General features: G+C 40.5%; 1 protein-coding gene across 4 annotated transcripts in view; it reads right to left on the bottom strand.

The window, feature by feature from the left end:
• Window positions 1–21,805, bottom strand: part of LOC148026262 (ATP-dependent DNA helicase Q-like 2) — a 128,798-nt gene that overhangs the window by 72,121 nt on the left and 34,872 nt on the right. For 2 of the 4 annotated variants that reach the window (XM_087693567.1, XM_087693570.1), the window contains 12 exons: window positions 14,775–14,921; window positions 14,381–14,596; window positions 9,821–9,925; window positions 2,184–2,288; window positions 1,836–1,958; window positions 1,634–1,722; window positions 1,183–1,219; window positions 1,052–1,085; window positions 613–665; window positions 451–528; window positions 298–363; window positions 25–91 (listed from right to left, as the gene is read on the bottom strand). In XM_087693567.1, the coding sequence (XP_087549693.1) occupies window positions 25–91; window positions 298–363; window positions 451–528; window positions 613–665; window positions 1,052–1,085; window positions 1,183–1,219; window positions 1,634–1,722; window positions 1,836–1,958; window positions 2,184–2,288; window positions 9,821–9,925; window positions 14,381–14,596; window positions 14,775–14,921 (1,120 nt within the window). The remainder of the gene's footprint in view (window positions 1–24; window positions 92–297; window positions 364–450; window positions 529–612; window positions 666–1,051; window positions 1,086–1,182; window positions 1,220–1,633; window positions 1,723–1,835; window positions 1,959–2,183; window positions 2,289–9,820; window positions 9,926–14,380; window positions 14,597–14,774; window positions 14,922–21,805) is intronic. The other 2 variants (XM_087693568.1, XM_087693571.1) reach the window with 2 other exon arrangements.

Genomic DNA, 21,805 nt, shown 5'->3' with positions numbered 1-21,805 from the left:
CTTACACTAGTCAGGATTTATTACCATTGCATTCTTGAAGCCCTTCTCCAAAATGGTTGAAGAAAGATGAACGCCGGCAGGCACGCTTTGACTAAAGCAACATGGCAGAAGTGATAGGATAAAGTGTTAAACCTCAATTACTGCGAAAGCTCCCATAGTTGACCCTAACAATCTGCAAAGTACTTGCTTTTTTTTCTCTTTTTTCTTTTTTTTTCCAGGGGGGGTGACAAATATGAAATGTGTAGTTGATTTTGGGGGGGGACAAATATGAAATGTGTGGTTGATTTTGGTGTACACCTTGCAGAAATGCACCATGCTGTAAAGATTTTGCAATCCTGTATGTTCATAGAAAACCATGGAGCTCTGTCCCAGCACAAACAAACAAGTGATTTATTTCAGCAGTTACGAAAAGATGCTAGATCAAATCAAGGGGAAATTGAGCAGCCCTACCTGACGAGGGAGGTCCGCAGGCCTATAAAACAGTAGGCAATGTGATGGGAGACCATCACGACCAGCACGTCCACTCTCCTAAATGTCACTAACAGACATTAGTAAATCAGCAACGCCACTACTGATTCTGAAAGAGAGTTAGATTTATCCAACGAGTGGTACCTGATAATATGTCTCCAGCGACTTGCTCATAGTGTGATGAATTACAAAACGAACTGCAATGGAAAAGCACTACCCCCATTACACACAATGTGCAAAGTTTTAATGTTTGTCTTCAGGGAAGGAGAACCAGAATTTATGAAAATCTCCAAGGAAAAGGGGTTCAACATTGTCAGGCTAACGCAAAATTGATAAACTGAATAATGCCAAACACTTGATTGAATTAAAGGCATATGATGCAAGAGGATGTATTCAACTATTCTGTCTATGTCAGCCAATTGCTTTCTTAAAGAACCTACTTCTGTACTTGGAACTTCATCTACCAAATGCGAAACCAAATCACACTACCTCCTGCTTTCTTGGCTACTTTCGCATCTTACTAGATGATGTCCTATAGAATTTCGTGGCTAAATGCATTAAACAAGAACTTATTTGTAGGTACCATCTGGCTTGTTGATGCCCATGCCAAAAGCCACCTGCCACAGTAGATACAGAAAAGTTCTTTGTCTTTACCACGTGAGGAACTTTCAGAAAGAACAGGGGAGGGAAAAGGTAATGTGAAAGAAACCTTACTGTGCCAACAATGACCTGCAACTTGTTCCTGCTCCACCTGATTGAAAGAAAGAAACAATGCTATAACTGTGATTGACATTTAACCAGACATCTGGACTTGTGCAGATCACTCGAGTCATAAATCTACATACTGAAACATAACCCTCCATCTGGAGAAGACATATATAATTACTATTATCAAAAGGAAGTAATTAGAAAAATATGAACATGCAGTATGTATCAATGGAAGTTGTCAGAGAAAGGCAGCTATAATTACTATTGTCAAAAGAAAGTCATTAGAAAAATATGAATATGCAGTATGTATCAATGGAAGTTGTCAGAGAAAGGCATCCATTATAAAAATCTGCAGGAATGTGCATATATGTGTGGTTGTCAGAAGAGTCTAACATACTGTATTAAAGAATTAAAAACTAGAATCAAAATTTCTGAGATTGGTACAAGCATCACCCACCTATGATGAACACTACTGCGGGCAGCTGTTTCCATATCAGCATGATAATAAGCTGCTGATATTCCTCGTTTACAGAGCTCTTCTGCAACCTATAACAGGAGTAAAATTTCTTAGGCATATTGACATATGAAATATACTAATAACTGAACTTCATATAAATCAGTATGACATTCAGCATGATTATCCAGCAATACTACTTTACCTGTTCACACTCTTTACGTGAAAAACAATAAATAATCCCAGATCCTTTCTTTCCATATGACTGCTTAATGAATTCAGCAATCTCCAAAATAACCATTTGAAAGTTTGATGACTTCTCACGGACCTACAAGCCAGAAATTGTCCCCTAAGTTATGCAGCATTTACATTTATATACATAATTGACCAGAATTGACTTCATGAAAATTATCGTTTGTTTTAGGTGAAGGTGGCCGTTTTGCTTCTGTTTCTGCTGGAAGTTGGACACAAATGAGACCATAGAACCACATGTATCAACACATTTTCTGCTTCTGAAAGACTGCCCATAGTGTTTACTGCTACATGGACTTGCCTCGTAAAATAAGTTAGGCCTGTTCACTGTGCTCACAAATTTCACACACTTTTTTATGAGAAGCATTTCCCTTAAATCTGCCTGCACCCTCGCAGTAGCCGTAGCCTTCCTAGCCAAAAAAGAAAAAAGATTCATGCATTCATAAGAGGAATTTTTGTATGACCATTCTTAAGAGAAATTTTGTATGAAAGCAACGATCTTATTTCATGTTTACCCCATGAAAAAAAAAGGCCAGAATAATATGACTAGATGATACGTTCACCAATGGCAGAACCACCTCACGTATATAAAGATGTACAGAGCAGATAATGATGTATAGGAACAGATAATTTAATTTTACTTGCTACAAACAGTAACATTACCCAGAAGTGCGAGCAATGTTCGAATTTTTTTCCTACCCAGGATATTGTATACCTCCTCTGACAAGATAATTGAAATCAGCACCCCATTCGTATACCGAAGCAACATGCCAAAGCAAGTATCTTGAGACATATACCTTGAGTTCACTTCCTCTAGCCCCAAGTTTTCCATGAGGGCAGCCAATTCTAAAGCCACGTGGAGTTTTACAGCCTTAAACAGAAAGTGCACACAGGTTTCATTGCAGGAGCCAAGGACAAAGCAACAGCTTACCCAGGCACTAATCTATGGAGCACCCGTTCTCCATAAGGATGGGGGACGCTGGCAAGGCCCTTGGCTATGCTGAAGCCTGATCGTCACGAAGATATACAGTGAATCATTAGTACCACTGAAGATTGTTACTGCTGAATTCACTGCTGCCACATGGTGGTTGATGCCCTTTTAAGGTCATTTACTACCTACACAAACTACAACCCCCCGCCTTATGTACTCCATGAAGCCCTCCTCTAACTCCTCGCTAATGTACTGCTCCTCTCTACACCAAAGGAGATACAAGATATGTGTGACAGCATGGATTGGTTTATGGAACCAATCCCATCGTGCATTCCACACTGCACGAATCTCATCAACCCTTCGGAGTAAAGAATCATGGATCATAGATAAAATAAGTTAAAAACTTGGAAGTTAAAATAATGATCAATCATCAAGGAGTCGTTAACACCAAATAATTACATGTGTAAAAGTTAAACAAGAACTTACTTGTCTTGGGGCAGAAAGCTATTATAAAGCAAGGCCTCACCAATTTTATCCATATACTCATATAGAAGACCCAAAGTACTCCCCTCCATATCAATGATGTGCAATACAGTGTAAATAAAAGTGAGAATTTTCATCAATGCCTCTACCTCAACCCACCAACTCTCATTTAAAATATTTCGCCTAAAAGCAAGAGCCTTTGGAGACTCTCTCACACTCCATGTAAGTCATTCCTGGCATGCAATGGTCCATATCAAATTTGGACATACCCATATCAATCTCTCCAATACAATAAACATATAAGCAAATCTAGTAGTAGAGGGCTTCAATAGTTCAAGTGTGCTATTAGCGCAAAGCATGCTTGTGACGGATGGCCTCTTCTTCACGTCATCCACCCAAGATATTTGTCAAACATCTTTAATAAACAAGTCAAGGAAATGGGATACACATGGAGTCCATATTATGCTAAGAAACTCCTACTCAAGCATACGTCTGATAGCCACACAATTGCTTCCATTATCTGTCACCACCTGCACCATATTTTAGACTCCTACGTCCATGATGAACCGTCACATGTGCTCTTGAATGAAAGCTCCTGTGATGGTAAGACCTAAGGCAAAGGCATCAATGGCCTTAATGAACATGGTGTTGAGCTAAAAATGCATTAGCTTTACTTAAACTGCCCCAAAACTTGCTTAATTAATGAAGAAACCTTGTTTATTTAAAAGAAACGCGATCCTAGAGAGTTTCTGTGTCCCACAAGCACAAATCCACTTGGGAGGGCCTAAACTTTCTATAAATATGTATGTATACTGCCCTCCATTCAGCTAACAATCTCGTTTTTGTAGATTTAAGATGTTTCAGCTTGCTGCCGACACCCCGTTCATGGAGGACATCTCAGCCGAAGTTGTCCATTGCTGTCTACATCAGTTAGCGCCTGATTTCTAGCCCTTCCATCTTTCAAATGTTGCGATAAACTTACCCTTTTCAATAATCCCTTCCCGTGCGGCTTAGCGCAGGTCTGATGCATCTCACGGGTGAATCAAAGCAAGCATTTATCATTTTGGAAATACGTTACTTACGACTGATACCACAATTGGATGGACAATGATGTCCTCGCCAAAGGCTTCGTTGCTCGTTGTGAGGTTTCTATCCACGCACGTCATTTTCCGCTTAGAAGCCATCCTCGATCTTTGCAAGTTTGGAGCTGATTCTAGTCACACAACTGCTATTCTTGTACAGACCTGCTGCCGTACTGCCTACCACGTCATCTGCAACCTGCGTTTTGCAATTTTTTCTCTCCTCCAGCTGCCGCCAGGCTGTCCAACCTACATTTGGCAGCTTTCTCTCTCCTACAGACTGTCATGCCTGCATTTTCAGTATTTCTCTCTTGTAGGCTGCCCTACCTACGTTTTTAGTCTTTCTCTCTCCTGCAGCCTACGTTTTCAGTATTTCTCTCTCCTCACTGCCATATGCATCAGATCCAACTTCTCACTGTTATGTTTGCTAGTGTTCGATATCCAGAGACTGCCTTACTGCGATTCGAGATCCGCTCTTTGTGTACAAAAATCTGCTCTAATTTCCGGCTCTATTTTGAGATTTACCCTTTTTCTCAGCCTTGGCCTTAGTGACAAGCTTGGCATCACTATCTTGGAATCTTGCATCCTTTCCACGCAGCAATGTGTCAATTGTATGGTAGTTTTTATAAGCTAAGATATGCTAGAAACAATGAACTTAATGCAAAAATCCCAAATACCCTTTGGCAAACCACAAATACACTTCTCCACCTCATGGAGAGGTACTGTGCGATAAGAAGTAATTTGCAACAATGCATCCCAAAACTTCTTATTATACTCATCCAAGTTCTTGCAATCTTTGGAATTCAACTAATTCCGAGCTGTCATAATGTCTACTTCAAATGTACTAATTTGAAGCAAACATTTGCTTGAACTGGACCCAAGTGGTAGGTGACCTCCCTTGAATAAGACATGTAGACCACCACTGCAATGCATTTCCCTTCAAAAATGTGGCTGCCTTTCGTATCTTAGATGCCTCTGTGAAGTTACCTCAATAGTAGGCTGCATCAAATTGCTAAATTAAAACAAGTACTTTCAGCCTCTCTCCACCACTAAAAGGCTTAAACTTCACACTTTTTCCACCTTCATCATAGTCCTTCAACGGACCTATGGGAGTCAAGTTATCATAAATAGGCTACCACAAAAAGGATACATTTTCTGTATTTACATGATATCCAACACTATGAGATGCTTCTACATGACCAACACCAAATCCTTGTCCTCCAACAATATCTAGTGGTGCAAATACATATCGATATGGCCTGCTTTGTGCCCCAGGCATCATGCCTATACTGCCATACATGGGATTAGGCATTTCACTTGCATTACCCAGATACATCAGGAAGGAACTAAGAGCCACAGCCCATAACCTATTTTGAATTTTCAGTAATTAAATAATGCAGAAAATAAGGGAAAATATAAGAAAAATAGAGAAAAAACCACAAAAAATAGGGGAAAATGCATTTTGGGTGCGGAAAATTAATGAAAATTAAGAGCAATGTTTGTGAATGTTTGTGGGGACTGAAGCATGAGGATTTGCCTCAGTTCAACCCCACCTTCTTGTTCTAGTGTGTTTTTCCCGCTCTTTACACATAAAATGATGGCACAATGCCTTATAAATCCATACCACGATGCAACATTTGATCGATGGGAGGGTAGAGTAGTTAAAATGTGTCTAAATGCGGAGTAAAATGATGAAAAGATTGCTAGATTTTGTTTGCATGCCATATAAGTTGGTGAATAATTATAAAATAAGAGCCTAGTAGCACGAGGGTTTCCTCGGTGCTAGGTTCGTGCAACGCCGCACACCATAGGGATTTGAGCCACACATTCCCGTATGCGGTGCCTATCCAACCATAGTATAAAAAATGGTAACACCACCAAAGTATAGTGCCTGTCCAACCATAGCATGAAAAATGGTAACACCACCAAAGTATCCTTGTTGTCTCATGCTTGCATGTGCTTAATTACCTTGCTGCCCATGTTCCCATAGAATGGCACTATCAAGTTGGCCATGCATTTACACTTGCTGCCCCATGGGTACCAACTACTTGTGCTTATCACGCATTTTGGGCTCTTCCAAAGAAGGCTTAGTCATTTCCTTCAGTTCTTGTGGCTGTCCCAAAGCTGTAATAGGTGTCTTCTTCTCTTTGCCTTTGCTATCCTTCCCTAAGGCATTCAGGAATTGAGAAAATTGGGGATCCTTTGCCAATTTAGCAAAAAGATTTGCTGCAGTGCATATTCAATCCTTGAAGCTATCATCGAATTCTTCAGTCCCTTGCTAGTCATCAACCTCTTTATGCATTGAAGTGCCAACATTTGGGTCATTTTCCACATTTTTAGCTTGATGTCCATGTTGAGAACCATGCCCAATATCGGATATTGCATTTTACCCTTCACCACATGGCTGATCAAGGAGTGATGTATCCTCTCCACTTGATCCCATATCACCATGTGAAGACCTGCTTCCTATAATTCACTGCTGAGAGCAATTTCAGCACTAATGCAATAGTCCCAAGTTGCAATCAAGTGCTACAGGCCCACCAATTCAAAGGATTTGATGGTATCCGGGCAATGGAACCATGAAACCAACCTTCCTTCCATGGATGGGTGGTAATTCCTTGATTATAAGTTAGTTATAGTAGCAACATTTATTATAAAACTGAGAAATACAAATTGACTCACAATCTAGGACAATGGACACCCTGTTGGACCCAAAAATTGGTGCTCCTTTTAGTATTTCTATAACTTAATTAAAGAAGAAGTTGATGTACAATGGGATTTTACCAATCCCTTTTGGTATTCCAACTCCCCTTGCTGTCCAAAATGACCAATCTAATTTATCCCTTAATTCGGACAATCAATTAGCCTTCATCCGCTTTGATGGAAATGGAAAATGCCCCAAATTCATTGATTTCTAGCCCCTCCACTTGAATTTGATTGAAAACAGCTTCAAGTTTGTTAAATCCAAGTCTTGGAGCTTTCAATTTTTTATATGCTTCCCAAGGCTGCTGCTAAATCCTGATTTCTACTACAAATTGGAATTTACGGCAAAGAAATTTGAAATTTCTCAACCTCTAGTGAACTCAATGCTATAATCTTCGAAGCAAGCTGTAGAAAGATTGAAAGATGAAAAAGAATGCTAGGGAGAGAGAAAATTCACACTTTCTTCGCGAAGAACTGAAGAAAATCAGTCATTTATTACTGTTGCTCTATCTCAACAGCCTATAGATGCTATTGCCTACCACAAATTGGTCTTATCCTACCCTAGCTACCTCAGAAGGTCCTCAAATGGCTACAAATAAGACCAGTAGAATCTCCTCTCTCTTGCAAGCTTTAAAGACGTTTTTTAGTCTTGCATGAGCATTTTTGCCAAGTGGCAGCCTTTCCAAAAAGTTTTTTCAGTATTATCCATAATTAAATATTAATTTTTAATCTTTAAATATTGAAAATTAATCTAATAATTATTTCGGTACCCAAAAAAATAATCTCACTAGCCAATAATTAAATAGGCTAGGCAACATCCATTCCCAAGTATCTCTATGGCATCTTTGACTGTGAGATTGTTTTTCATTAAACGCCACTTCTCTAGTATCACCAACTGACACTTATGGCCAAAATGAATGACCTAGGCTAACAACTAGCACTAGATACCACCAAGAATCTATACAACATAACTTGTAGCAACTTTTTTCTTTGACATCCCATGGTTTCCTCAAGTTCCAGGCTCGTAAATTTACTCTAACCCCGGTTACACCTCATATATGCAACATTTACTTAACCATGCAATTAAAAATTAATCCACATGTTAAGTGAGGTTTCAAAAATACATGTCCTTATGATACCAATCAAAGACCATAGTCCTCCACTTCTACCATGGGTTTCAATAGACTACTCCTAGTAGGTATGAGAACCTCCTAGAAGCACCTTTCCAGCTCTATTAGCTTAGAAGAGGAAGGGCTTATGCTCCTCAAGAAGAAGAACGTTGATACATTCAGCAAGGGCTGGCTGCAGCTCCTTCAAGAAAATCAGCTTCCTGGGACCTTATCCCCACTGAAAGCAGGGGCTATTCGCATTCAAGGATGTAAGGTGTATACTCATTGGAACACTCTATGTTTTGTTGGACAAGCTCTACAAGACCCATAGCATGCTACAAAGAAAGGATGACCTAAGTAATGAGTCAGTGCTATAGTGGAAATCCATCTCAAAGACAATCTCCACTCCCCACCTAGACGAGGTCTGCACTCTTAAAAGCCCTTGTAGAAGACTTTCCATGCATACCCACCTGGAGTGAGCCCTAGATCACCAACTCCCTACACAGGGACTTTGGTACTCTGAATCAATGATCCGTAGGGCCCCCCTCAAAGCAATGACAGATGATGCTCTCCCAGCCACCTTAGCAAGACCCATCTAAGCTGCACCACAAAATCTGAAGTAGGTGGCATAGTTGAGCCACACATGCCAAAGAGGCCACAGTATCCAAGATATCTCACCAAGGTCCCATGGGGAACGTGGGTGAAATCCTCATGTGGTTGCCATTCTGGCAGCCTACTGTTCCATACCAAAGTCCATAGGACTTGAGCCAATTAATGAAGGCACGTTCCACCTACTTCTCTGCAAAATATCTCCTTGGCTGCTACAAGGGCCCGACAGGTAAAGGGATCTTATTGATACCAAAGTAAACAAGAATATAGATAATCTGAAGCACATATTTCCAATAATCTTCTTTCTTACCATAGAACTTGTTGCAGCTATGTTTCCAGAATTGATTTTTTGGCCTTCATGATGATATTTTCCGAGTTTATAGAGAAGGGGAAGGGCACAAAATACACATCCTTTAGGATCCAAAATGCTTAGTGATTTATAAACTTGTGCAAAAACTGGGTCTCCAAATGAATCCTAGTAGCAACACCCATGAGATGGGCCTAGCTGCTCCTCAGTAGTTTTGGAATGGTAAGGTGGAGCTATCAGCAATCAAGATTGAAGGCTATAAGATACTCTTTACCAATTATGCACCTTAAGCACGTAGACTCAATGTTAGACATGAATGTCAAAATGATCCAATGTATGCATTGATTGGGGTAGGCGCATGTATTTTCTCAACAAGACTCCTGGTCTTCTCAGGTTTCTGAGAAGCCTTACCTCCAAAGTAGGCAATAATAGATCACTACATTGATATATTTCCTGGTGCTCAACATGGAGAACGTGTGTTGATTACAGAAGCTTACTAAGGTAAGATTTCATTCTCTCCTGAAGTCTAACAATTCGATTTACTGCTAGCCAGATTGAAATATTTATTCAACACCAAAGGAAAAAAAATATTTATTCAACGCCAAAGTCTAATAATTCAATTGACTGCTAGCCAGATCAAAACACCAAAGGAAAAGAAATACAGAAGCAAAACCTAAATCCAACCGAATGTCATTGTGTTGATCTTGTAGTACTTACAGTCAAAGCAATCATAGGCACTTTAGGAAATTGTTTCTTCAAAATGCCTAAGTTCTTATAGTCTGGACGAAAATCATGACCCCACTGACTGCAACAATGGGCCTCCTGAAAAGAGAAAACATCATGGGAGTAAAATCAGCATCAGTAATGAAGCAGTTCACAGTGCATGGTTATTTATCGCTTATTCCAGTAGTATTATGAAAGTGCAATGCATATTGAGATCTAAACAGGTTAAAAGATAAGGAAACAAGATTCAAAACGTGTGAAGTCATAACATGGTCTTTCTGCTGAACAGTGCCAATTACTTAGTTGCAAGCCTTTTCAAATTTATAAGCAAAGATTTGTGATGTGTGAGAAGTCGTAACATGTTCCTTCTGCTCATTACTTAGCAACAAGCCTTTACAAAGTTATAACTAAGCATTTTTGTGAAAGTTAGACAATTGCCATAAAATAAAGACACTAGACAGCTGAGTTAAAAATTAAGACGCAGTCAAACTACACATTCTTTGATTTCTTATTACTCAAGGAAATAGTAATTCATCCAAATTTCCAAAGAAGAGAAGAATCTTAATAAACTCATGAAAACTTTCCAGAGGCAACAATACAAAATAAGCCCTGAAGAGAACTTCAACAATACATCAACAAGATTAAGGAAGTCTAATACAAGACTGAGTAAATAGCCAGTCCCCAGCGGGCTGTAATTCCAAACCAAACGTGAGTCCAAATGAAAAAGGTGTTAGGATCCCAAGTACAAATTAAAACATTTCTCCTCCTCATCTGCTCAAAGTCAACCTGCAGTCTCCTCCTGTGGAGTGCATGAGTAATCTTGTTCCACATCCTAGAGAGTGTATGTAGGAATGTCATGTAAATCAATGGCATGAGTACATCTCACTGTCCAAATGAATAGAAATCAGCTCCCATCTGTGACAATGCCTCTCACTCCACTCTAAATGTGAGAAGTCTCGTGCAAGAATAAAGCTGATGTCCTAGCCAGCAATGAGAAAGATGTGACTCTCCTATGATTCTTGTATCTACATGTTGGGCATATGTCCATAAACAACAAGTTACCATCCCCCAAGCCACTCTGATAGTCTCCGCTGTACCATAGAACACGATCCTAAGGGCTCTCCTCCAAACCTCCTAGGTCTGAGGGCAATTCCATAGGTAGCCTATCTCCATGGCCAAGCCACGTGCCAATTGCTAAACTCCTATGTGCTACTAGCCACAAGAAGAATGAACTCTTCTTAGGTCTAATGTTATCATTCAACCTCCTTCAAAAGTCGATTGAAGAAGGCAAAGAAATGCCATCTCCAACCCAATATTGGGTAGCAGCTAGCATCCTCTAATGCTACTCATATGTATCCTCCTCCTTAACCTCCTAGTGTAACCAAGAAGGGCATGTCACAAGGTCTACCAAGAAATAGATCCCTCCCCACCCATTTATAGATCAGGATGGATAAGAGAGAGAGTTTTATGATGGATGGGAGATATAAAGAGACTACTAGTCATGATTATGTCATGTATAAGACGAGCAAAGAGTTCAACCACATGCAAGATTATCAAAGTGCAAATGGGGGTGGTGGCTATGCTAGCTGGAGCCCTACTCTTAAGCTGTGACTTACATATACAAATATAAGAGCTCCCTCAAGATAGATACCAATGGCTAGCATTAACTTCCTTTAGACAAGTTGTGATATAGAGGATGACAAACATTGTTGGTATGCTAAGATGAGTTCATGGATGAGTTTTCCTACTGGCCACACCCCGTTTGCAGAGGAGATTATTATGATCAAAGCTTCCCCCGGTCATCTGATACCATTTGATAGCCTAATTCCAACCTTTGCCTCCATCCCACAGCTATCGTCTGGTACCCTAGAGTTGTCGCCTACACACAGATTGATGCATTTCCTACTGATGTCATCATCTGGTGCTGTCACTGTCAGTCTAGAGCTGCCGCCTTGACATTCTCTCTCGTCCCCAGGTTGTGTTGTTAGCAGTCATGTTTGTCATGCCTTGTCATCTCCTGCTTGTGAGCCTCAGTCTGAGTCAGACGAGGACATTAGGAGCTCTGACATGTCTGTCACGTGTTATGATGGGGGAGGCTAGTCACTCTCGACTGGCTGTCTTAGGATGTGTATTTCTTTTTGGCCTCTTTTAGTGGGCAGCCACTGGCTACCCAGCCACTTTTTGGTCACTGTTGTGGGGCACCCTTTTTAGGGCATTTTTAGGGTTTGCGCCCATTTTAGGATTAGGGTTAGGGTTTGTCCTTTTGCCTATTTATAGGCAGCCCCCCTCCCCACTTGATCACTTGTCTTCTTGTAGATTCCGACACTCCTTCTCCCCCATGGTGGTGCTGCCATCATTATCAACATGATCTGGTGTCCTCACTGACGCTGTGGGCTACGTGCAGGGACTGATCAGTCTCCTTCCGCCTTCCCGTTTGTATTCAGCATTCATTTCAGTCAATGCAGATTTCTCTTCCTTATTTTCTGCTTTCTCTCTCTCTCTCCCTCCGTATTCGTACTCCCTCTTCCGCAGCGCACTCTCACAGTGTTTACTATTTTTGGCTGCCATTCTAATTTTTTATCTTCTCTATTTGCTCCATTTGCACCTAACAGTTGTCATCCTGTTTTTCTCTCTTCTCAAGTACCTGCGTTTTGAGTCTTTCTCTTTGTTGCATTGCCGTCTACTTTAGATCCAACCTTCCTTATCTGCATTTGCTAGTGTTTGATACTTGGAGGCTACCTTGCTGCGATTCGGAATGCATTCGAAGTATGACACACTCTTCAACTCATAACCTCTGCCTTGATCCTAGAGATACGAGAGTTCGAGGTTTAGTATTGACTACATAGAGTGTTTGCTGCATGAGCGTTGTATATTAAATATTCATTTACTTCATTATTCATTGTGTTCACTATTTTTGAGTTACCCTAACCCTAACCCTAACTATGTTCTGTGTTTATCAATCTGTGCTTTGTCGTACAATTGGTTTTGTGTTTTCTGTATTTAGAGCATTTCTTCATAGAGAGAACTCTTTCCAAGGGTCGATGACAGCTTGGCTAATCAGGTGATAGCATTTATGTGGCTTTAGAGAGCAGATGATTGCATTTAGTGCAGTTTGATCAAGGTAGCAATCAGATTGAAGGCATTTCCTGTGAAGATTCTCTAATTTCTCTCTCATCTCAGCATTCTCTCACCTTACCTTCTCTAGCTTGTGCTCACTCATTCTCAGCATTTCTCAGTCATTCTCATAAGATCTCAACCAGATTTGATGGACAGCAATGAGAATTCTGTTGTAAACCCTAAATTTCGATAAAAATTAGGGTTTAACAGCCACCTTGGGACCCATGCCATCAGTCAAGGGTATCATACACTGAAATCAGCACCTAAAATTCAAGGCATTGTCAAGGATTTCAGACACCAGCTCATCCGTTGTGAATTGGGATAGGATTGGCTAGTTGGTGGTTCCATTAGTGCAAGTCCTAGGTGAAAATCAAGGGGCAATTGGCCAGAATCGCTTGCTGATTATTGTACAACAAGGGGTTTTTTGGGTGTCCAATGTCCGTGGAGATATAAGAGAGAATCTGCAATTCCTATGGAGAGACTAGTGGCTGACATCCTCTATCTCTTGATGGAGTGGACTGCGGAAGTAGTGTCACATAGGGCTTAGAGATGCTAAAAAAAATGTCAAGGTTGTGTGTTACTATAGGTGGAGTTGAATGACACCATAAATAATAGGGGGGAAGTGTATCATCACTTATATGGATCTCAAATGTGGGCTGCCAACTCGCACTCTAGGTAGGGATACTAGACTGTGAGGTATAATCTTCATTTGGGTAGCCATGAAGAACAAGCATTTGTGTTTTAGCATGTAGCGGCTGTCAAGGCAGTAGAAGTTGCATTTTGGCAATAAGCAGGTGCAGTATGAGCTGGATCTTTGGTGCAGGATGCACTGTTTCAGGTAGAAGCAGTTCCAGGTGGCTGAAAATGCTGGCATTGGAGGAGACAGCAGATGATGCATCTCAGGCTGGAGCAGTAGCATGAAGACTGGTAGAGCAGTAGCCCAATGTAGATAATGCTGCCCAAGAAAAGTTGCGGTAACCGCAGGATTAGTCACCAAGCTTTTAAGACAGGTTGTGGCAGCAGCTGGACTGATATGGAGGCTGGTCCTTGTTACATAGAGGGTGGAGATGAATTATGGGATATGTTGGGATTAAGTATGAATGCCCCTATTATAGAGTTTGGGCAGGTGTATGGCTCCCCCCGAGAAATTCTTAAAGTCCATTGAATTTTGGCCCTTTTTGGGACTGTTCTCCAAGGAATATATTTGACCGTGAATTTTCTTAATTACTATTGTTTTCGTCCTAATTTAGCTTGCTTGACAGCTTGCCCTTTCATTCCAATTCTTGCATCTGGTAACTTGATACTGCTCACTATAGTAAACAGTACTGCATTCATTAGACACGCAATGAATAGTAGAGCCAAAAATGATGCTTACAAACTCAATTATCATATTCCCCTATGTTAAACATCAAAGTTCTAGTAACTTTTGAAAATTACATCAATAGCTATAAGCGAGAGTCGACCAGCATGGTTGCATTTTTCCAACTTTGACATGAAGCGCTTGCTTTTGGAAATCTTTTCTGGAGTCACATACAAAACTTTCAGCTGCCCCTCTCCTTTCTCAAGATATGTATAAACTGTCTTCTCTTCATCTTTTGAAGTGACTGAAGTCAATGATGCTGCCAAAATGCCTAGACTGTTGAGGCCCATTATCTGATGAAAAGGTGGTGTGTTGTAAGTTCAACTTTCACTGTTGCTATTACAAAGCTTAAGAAATATAAGGTCTTTCAATTGGGGACTGCTTGTAAACAAAATTTGGATCCTTATTGTGCTTAAGCTTTGAAGCAACATATATACAGGAATAACCCATGACTTTGTAAAATAAATGTACCTGGTCTTGAATAAGTGAAAGTAATGGGCTAATGATAAGTGTGATGCCTGGGCGGAGAACTGCAGGAAGTTGATAACAAAGGCTCTTGCCACCTCCCGCAGCCATAATGACTACAACATCCCTCCCACTCATGACTGCATTCACTATCTGTGATTAAACATACAACACGTTACAGAGTATCTTGTCATCTGCAATATACAGACTACTGCTATTATTCTGTTGCTTGCAGGCATACTCTTCTTACTTTAAGTATACTCGACCCTGACTGCCTATCTTGAAGCTCTGAAGACAAACTAAACCTTCTGTATTCACATCAAATGCAGCTGATCATGAACACCAAGAGAGGGGATGGGACAAGAAACGGGTAGAACCCTCCCAAATGGTTGTGTCTATCACTTTCTGATCAACACTCGGTCAATATAATGAGTACTAAAGATCCTATATACTTGAAAATCATCAACAAAACACCACTAAATGTTAAAAAGGTATGGTTGCTTTAGTTTAACAAGGGAAAAAACTCCTGTCACTTTCTCATTAAAAACACATAGAAACATGCATTTTATTTTGAAGTTCAAAATATTCACATCCAGTTAGCCTACCACTTTTAGTGTTGTCAGTCCTGTCATCTCCCGGTTGTGTGCTCCTATCTGTTCTGATGGAGACATGGGAGTTCTAGCATTTTAGTATGTGTTTCTCCTATTTTAGGCCCTTTCCCTATTTTTGTTAGTCGATTTACACCTCCTGCTAGTGCCTATCTACTTCCAAACTCTCTAGGATACCATGGCATTATTTATCACATTTTTCCATGCAATCAAGCTGCATTTATTGCAGTCCTATGATCGTTTTCAGCAGGTCACCAGCCAGGGCCTCTTTATGCAGGTCAGCCAAATTTGGGGGACTTTAACTATTTATGGCTGGTCCCTCCTCACTTTGGTCATCATCTTTTGCAAGCTACTCCTCCAACTTCAGCCATACTCCTCCGCCTCCGGTGCTGCTGTTGCCATCATCTTTTCCATCCAGACCTGGTGCCCTCATCATTGACGCCTCGGGCTGCGTGCAAGGACTGATCAGTCCTTCCATTTTTTCTTAGTATCTATTTCATTCAATGCTGATTTCTTTCTTCCTTCATCTTCCTGCTGTCTCATGCTCTCTGTGTTCATGTTCCTTCTTCCGTTGCACACTCTCACATGGTATCATCACCTAACGAGAGATCACGGAGCTGATTTTCATCATGGAGACCCCCCAGACTACTAGGCGGAGCTTCCAAAATCTGTGTTTGCCGCAAATGCAACCTTATTGGGACCATGCAACAACATCTGGTTGCTGATGTCTCCATCTGTTGCCCACGCAATAGATGCCTCCTCCTTGCAATAGCATTTGGCTCCCAAAATGAAGGTTTTCTGAAACCAGCCTTCCTTCTCGAATAGGGTGGTAAATAACCTAATTTAACACTAATTACAACAAGCATAAAATTCCCATAAACTGAAAATGCACACGTTACCACTTTAATCTTGGACATTGCACACCCTATTTGCCCCAAAATTGGCGCTCCTTGCGGTATTTCTTTATTTTATATTGCAAATGGAAGGAGTACAACTCAGATCCTTTAATAACTTGCACTACTCCAAGTGACTCTTGAAGTCAAAACTAACCAGCAAGCCTCCAAACCAATTTGCCCTTTGGTTTGCTTGGGGATTGGCCTTCACCCTGCTCCTTGAAAGACAAATTTAACCCTAGCTAGCCTCTTGAATTTTCCTTAAATTCCTCAATTTCAGCTACTGGAATTCAAATTCTGGGCCCTCAATTCTAACCATGCATCTTGGGGTGGCTGCCAAACCCTAATTTCTACTATAAATTAGGGTTTACATCAAAGATTAACTGAGATATCTTCCTCTGATGGCTCAAACTGCTAGAAAATACTAAGATAACTTAAGAGATGGTTGGGGGATAAGACAGAATGCTATAGAGAGAGAAATTTTAGAGTTTCATCGTAACAAATGTTGAAAAGCTATTATGCCCTACTCAAACAGCCATAGAAGCTATCACCCACAACTTAGCACCACCAAAAAGATTGTTGCCCCATCCTATGTGCTATCATCTATACCAAGAGGGCCTTGGGCTGCTGTCACATGCTCCTAGAGGGCTCCAAATTGTTGTCACATGCTATAGGACTAATCCTTGGTGGCTGCAAATCACATCAGCAACCTCTCCATGCTCTTTAATAACCTCCCTCTCTCTCACAATGGTTGGAATAGGCTTTCACCAACCCCTAAAAACGTTTTTCCCACTTGCATGGGCAAGTTTTGCCAAGTGGCAACCTTTTATTCCCAGGTTCTAGCCATATATAGCTTATTAAATTAATTTTTAAAATATTAATTCTGAAAATCAATTCAATAATTATTCTAGTGCTCAAAAAATTAATTTCACCAACCACTAATTAAATTGGCTAAGCCAATTCGTCTTTCAAGTATCCTTGAGTAATTATTGACCCTTAGACTGGCACTAATTAATTAATTAATACCTAGTCTCTAATGTCACCACTGACATTAGTGGCCAATAAATTGGTCTAGGCCAAAATCTGACACTGAGTACCACCTAGTACCTATTGGACATAACTTATCACAACTTTTACCGTTGACACCCATTGCATCTTTGGGATCCTTGGCCTGTTACCATGAAATAACTGCCATGTGTATCACATGTGCTAAACAACCTCACACATTTGATTAAGAACTTAATCAAATGTTATCGACAAGATTAAAGTATCTTAAAATTCCACGTCCTTGTGACAGACCTCCCCCTTCAAATCCCTACAATCATTCTTGATTGCACTACATTGTGCCAAAGGAAAAGCGTATTGCACTAGAATTTCCATAAGGCATCACGGTCACAACATTGGCCATTGTTGTCCAAACCTGTCATGTGCTCCAAACCTGCTAAAAATTTCCAATGAGCATATACATAACATAAAACTAAAAATTACTCTAGAACTATTGCTAGAAACCCATTGGATACATCCATAACTCATGTTTCTCAACTGTTCTAACTTCAAAACCACACTAAAGCATATTTTCAACATAAACCATGGCTGAAACTCCCAATAGCATTTACTCTCACATGTTGCTGTCCATGGAACCAGCTGTAAACCATTGAAAACTAAGCATAATCTGATCGTAAATTGACCACTTGCTGATCCCAAATTGATCACAAACTACTGCAAATGTGATCCCAAACTGACCACAAACTGATTGCAAAAACTGATCACCAATTGATGCAAAAAAACTCGTGCAAAACTTATCCCAAAAATGACCATAAACAGTTCTCACTCTGATCAACAACTGAGTTGAAACTGATCAGAATTTTATCTCAAAACTGAGGCAGACACTCATGCCCATGAGCTGATCCCACACTCATGCAAAAGAATAGTCTTAGAACCACAGCAAAATCCATACTCATCTGCCTAGATTTCACATGACTAGTACACTGAGTAGTGACCCCACGACAGACATACTATCAACACAATACCTTGAATGCATGTTGAATACATCCGAGATCCACTACATACGAGAGTTGTCCACAACACGAGTGGAAGTGCTACCTCCCCCTTGAGCATCAAGTTATACTCCACATCCCTGCTCTGTTTAACCTGACCGAGCCAGAACTAAAGTTGGTTGTAACTGAAAGGCATCAAGGTAAAGTTGCAATACCTGACAATGGTCTACCAACTTATCCTCTTTCATCCACTTTGCATCTATTGGTAAAACAATACTAAAGCTTCACCAAGAAGCATGAGGAAACTTTACTTCTAACTTTACTTGCCTCAAAACCTTCACTAGGTTGTAAGCCTTTCTTCCCCTTCAACATTGCAATGCTTTATACTTTTACATTGCTGCAATTCCAACTTAACTAATATGCAACATTTTATCCAGTTGACTAGCCCCTTATGTGTACTTGACATGCTAGGAGCACCAGATGCATCACGAAACATTCTTGTTTACATACTTTGGACTAGTGCAATATGACTATGCATGGGAATTTGCATACTACCAACCATACCAAGATACATCTTCCTATATATTGCATTCATTACTATCTATATTTTTTCTCATGACCAACGTTATAAAAAGCATCTACATGACTAGCATTAATAGCATGAGGTACAAACACAGTGAACTACATAGACGCATTGCCAAACTTGCCACTTTGTGCCACGACATCATGCCAACATTGTCATACATGGGGTTATACATATTACCAGCCATACCCGGATACATTGAACCTTACACCCCATGCATTGGTTGTTGCATATGATAAGGGGTTGTGTCATACATCCCCATATGCAATCCCTGACCCACCATAGCATGGAAACTAGTACCACCAACAAAGTATCATGGCTAACCCATCATTACATACATACCCTACTATCCAAAAAGCATTGGATTGGCACTTTCAAGTTGGCCTTGCTATACACCAATTGCTCCACTAGCATCATTTGCTTATGCTCACTGCTCACGTTTGGAACATCATGCTGATGTATTGGCTCTTCCTTCGATGCATCTTGTTGTCCTAAACCTCTTGAAGACAATTTTCTCGTATTGCCTTTACCACCCTCCTTTAAGGGATTCAAAAAGTATATAAACTAAGGATAATTTGCCAATTCCACAAATATTCTAATTGTTTCTTGAAGACAATTTCCTCGTCTTGCCTTTACCACCCTCCTTTAAGGGATTCTGTACATGAACTAAGGATAATTTGTCAATTCCACAAACATTCTAATTGTTGTAATCAATTGATCTTTAAAATGGTCATCAAATTCTTCTTACTCTTGCTGGTCATTAGCTTCTGAAGGCCTAGAAGGACCCACATTTTGGTCTAAACCAACATTATCAGCTAGTTGTCCATGTTGTCTGCCTTATCCAAGATCGGGCATTGCATTTTCCCCAACAATTTGTGAATTATCAAATCGAGAGGCATCATCCTTGCTTGATTCCATCTCACAATCTAAAGACATTCTTGCTGTAATGCTTAGCTAAATACAATTTCAAGACTAGAGCAAAGCTTTTGACCTTCAATCAAATGCCTCAAGCCCAACAATTCAAGAAAATTGATGGTATCCCAACAATGGAACCATGAAACCAACCTTCGTTCTCAGACAGGGTGGTAAATAACCTAATTTAACACTAATTACAACAAGCATAAAATTCACATAAATTGAAATGAATACTTTATCACTTTAATCTTAGACATCGGACACCCTGTTGGCCCCAAAATTGGCACCCCTTGCAATAGTTCTTTATCTTATATTGCAAATGGAAGGAGTACAACTAAGATCCTCTAATCTCCTCCACTAACCCAATTGCCTCTTGCTATCAAAATTGACCACCAAGCCTCCAAACCAATTTGCCCCTTGGTTTGCTACTCTCTTGACTAATAAGAAGTCCGATGATGATGCATTCCATACTTTTTCACACTATATCCTCATAACACCACGACACCGGCTGTCTAAAATCCATTGGATTGGCACTTCCATAATGGCCTTGCATTTGCATTCCTTGCCCCATAGGTACCAACTGTTTAGCTTCATTAGCCTCTTTAGAAGCTTCAAGTGCAGGATTTGGCACTACCTTTGGTGCACCTTGCTGTCCCGAAGGTGTAGAAGTTGACTTCTTCTTCTTGCCCTTGCTGTCCTTCTTCGGAGCATTCAAAAATCGGGTAAACTGAGGATCCTTTGCCAATTCAGCAAAGAGATTTGTTGTTGTCCTCATCCGATTCTTGAACCGGTCATCAAATTCCTCTTCACTTTGCTGGTCATCTACCTCATGATGGCTTGAAGGCCCTGCATCTTGCCCAACAGCAACATTTTCAATTTGTTGTCCATCATGAGAATCTTGTCCAAGATTAGGCATTGAATTTCCTTCATTCCCATGAGAATGTCCATACTCAGAGGCATCATCATTGCTTGATTTCATCTCACTGTATGAAGACATGTTGCTGTAATTTCTCAGCTGAGCACAAAAATTAGCACTAGCACAAAGCTTTGGCTTGCAATCAAGTGCCTCGCGCTCACCAAATCAAGAGATTGAGTGATTATCCCGGCAATGGAACCATGAAACCAGCCTTCCTTCTCGAATAGGGTGATTTAACCTGATTAAGCACTTAATTACAACAATTAGCAAATGAACATAAACTGAAATGCTCACTTTACCTTCATAAACTTAGATAGTGGATACCCTGTTGGCCCCAAAACTGGCGCCCCTTTCAGTATTTCTTTAATTTCAATTACTAATGGATAAATTACAAGCCGAGATTTCACAATCTCCTTGGCTGATTCAAAAGCCCCTTGCTGTTCCAATAATCAGCAAAGCATTCGGGCAAATTTCCCCTTGATTTTCACCTAGGACTTGCTCTAATGGAACCCCAACTGGTCAAATGCTGCCCCAAATTCACAATAAATAGACTAGCATCTGAAATCCTTACAATTCCACGAATTTTTGGTGCTGATTTCAATGTACAATGCCTTTCACTGATGGCACGGGTCCCAAGATGGCCGCTAAACCCTAATTACTACTGTAATTTAGGGTTTAAAACAGTAAACTCCCTGCTATCCACCAAATTTGGCTGTACTCTGCTACCCATGGCTTGAGAATTGCTAAGAATACTTGAGCATAGACTGGAGGAGATGAGAGAATGCTGTAGAAAGATAGAAAATCAGCTGAAATGTATCTTCTGATTCGTAGCTCTAATAGCACCAACAGCTTCAAAAGGGGGGTAAAACACCAGCTCCGCTAACGAGCCCTCCTCTCCTACCGCTGCCTCTCTTGAGGCGGAAGAGAAATCCTGTTGCCCCCTATCCTATCGCAGCGCGCGATCACTTGTCGTCGCCTCTCAGAGTCAAATCTGATCACCTCCTCTCCATCTACCAAGCTCAGAACGGCTGCAATCCCACTTCCACCACCCTCCAACAGCCTTCTCCCTAGTTGCATGGGAAAGTTTTGCCAAGTGGCAGCCTTCCTAATGTATTTTCAGCCATT

This window comes from Lygodium microphyllum, chromosome 14, assembly GCF_053477565.2.
Source record: "Lygodium microphyllum isolate KBCC chromosome 14, Lygodium_microphyllum_v1.1.10, whole genome shotgun sequence".
Taxonomy (NCBI): Eukaryota; Viridiplantae; Streptophyta; class Polypodiopsida; order Schizaeales; family Lygodiaceae; genus Lygodium; species Lygodium microphyllum.
The sequence above is the reverse complement of the archived record's forward strand: the minus strand, read 5'-3'. Positions and strand labels throughout refer to the sequence as shown.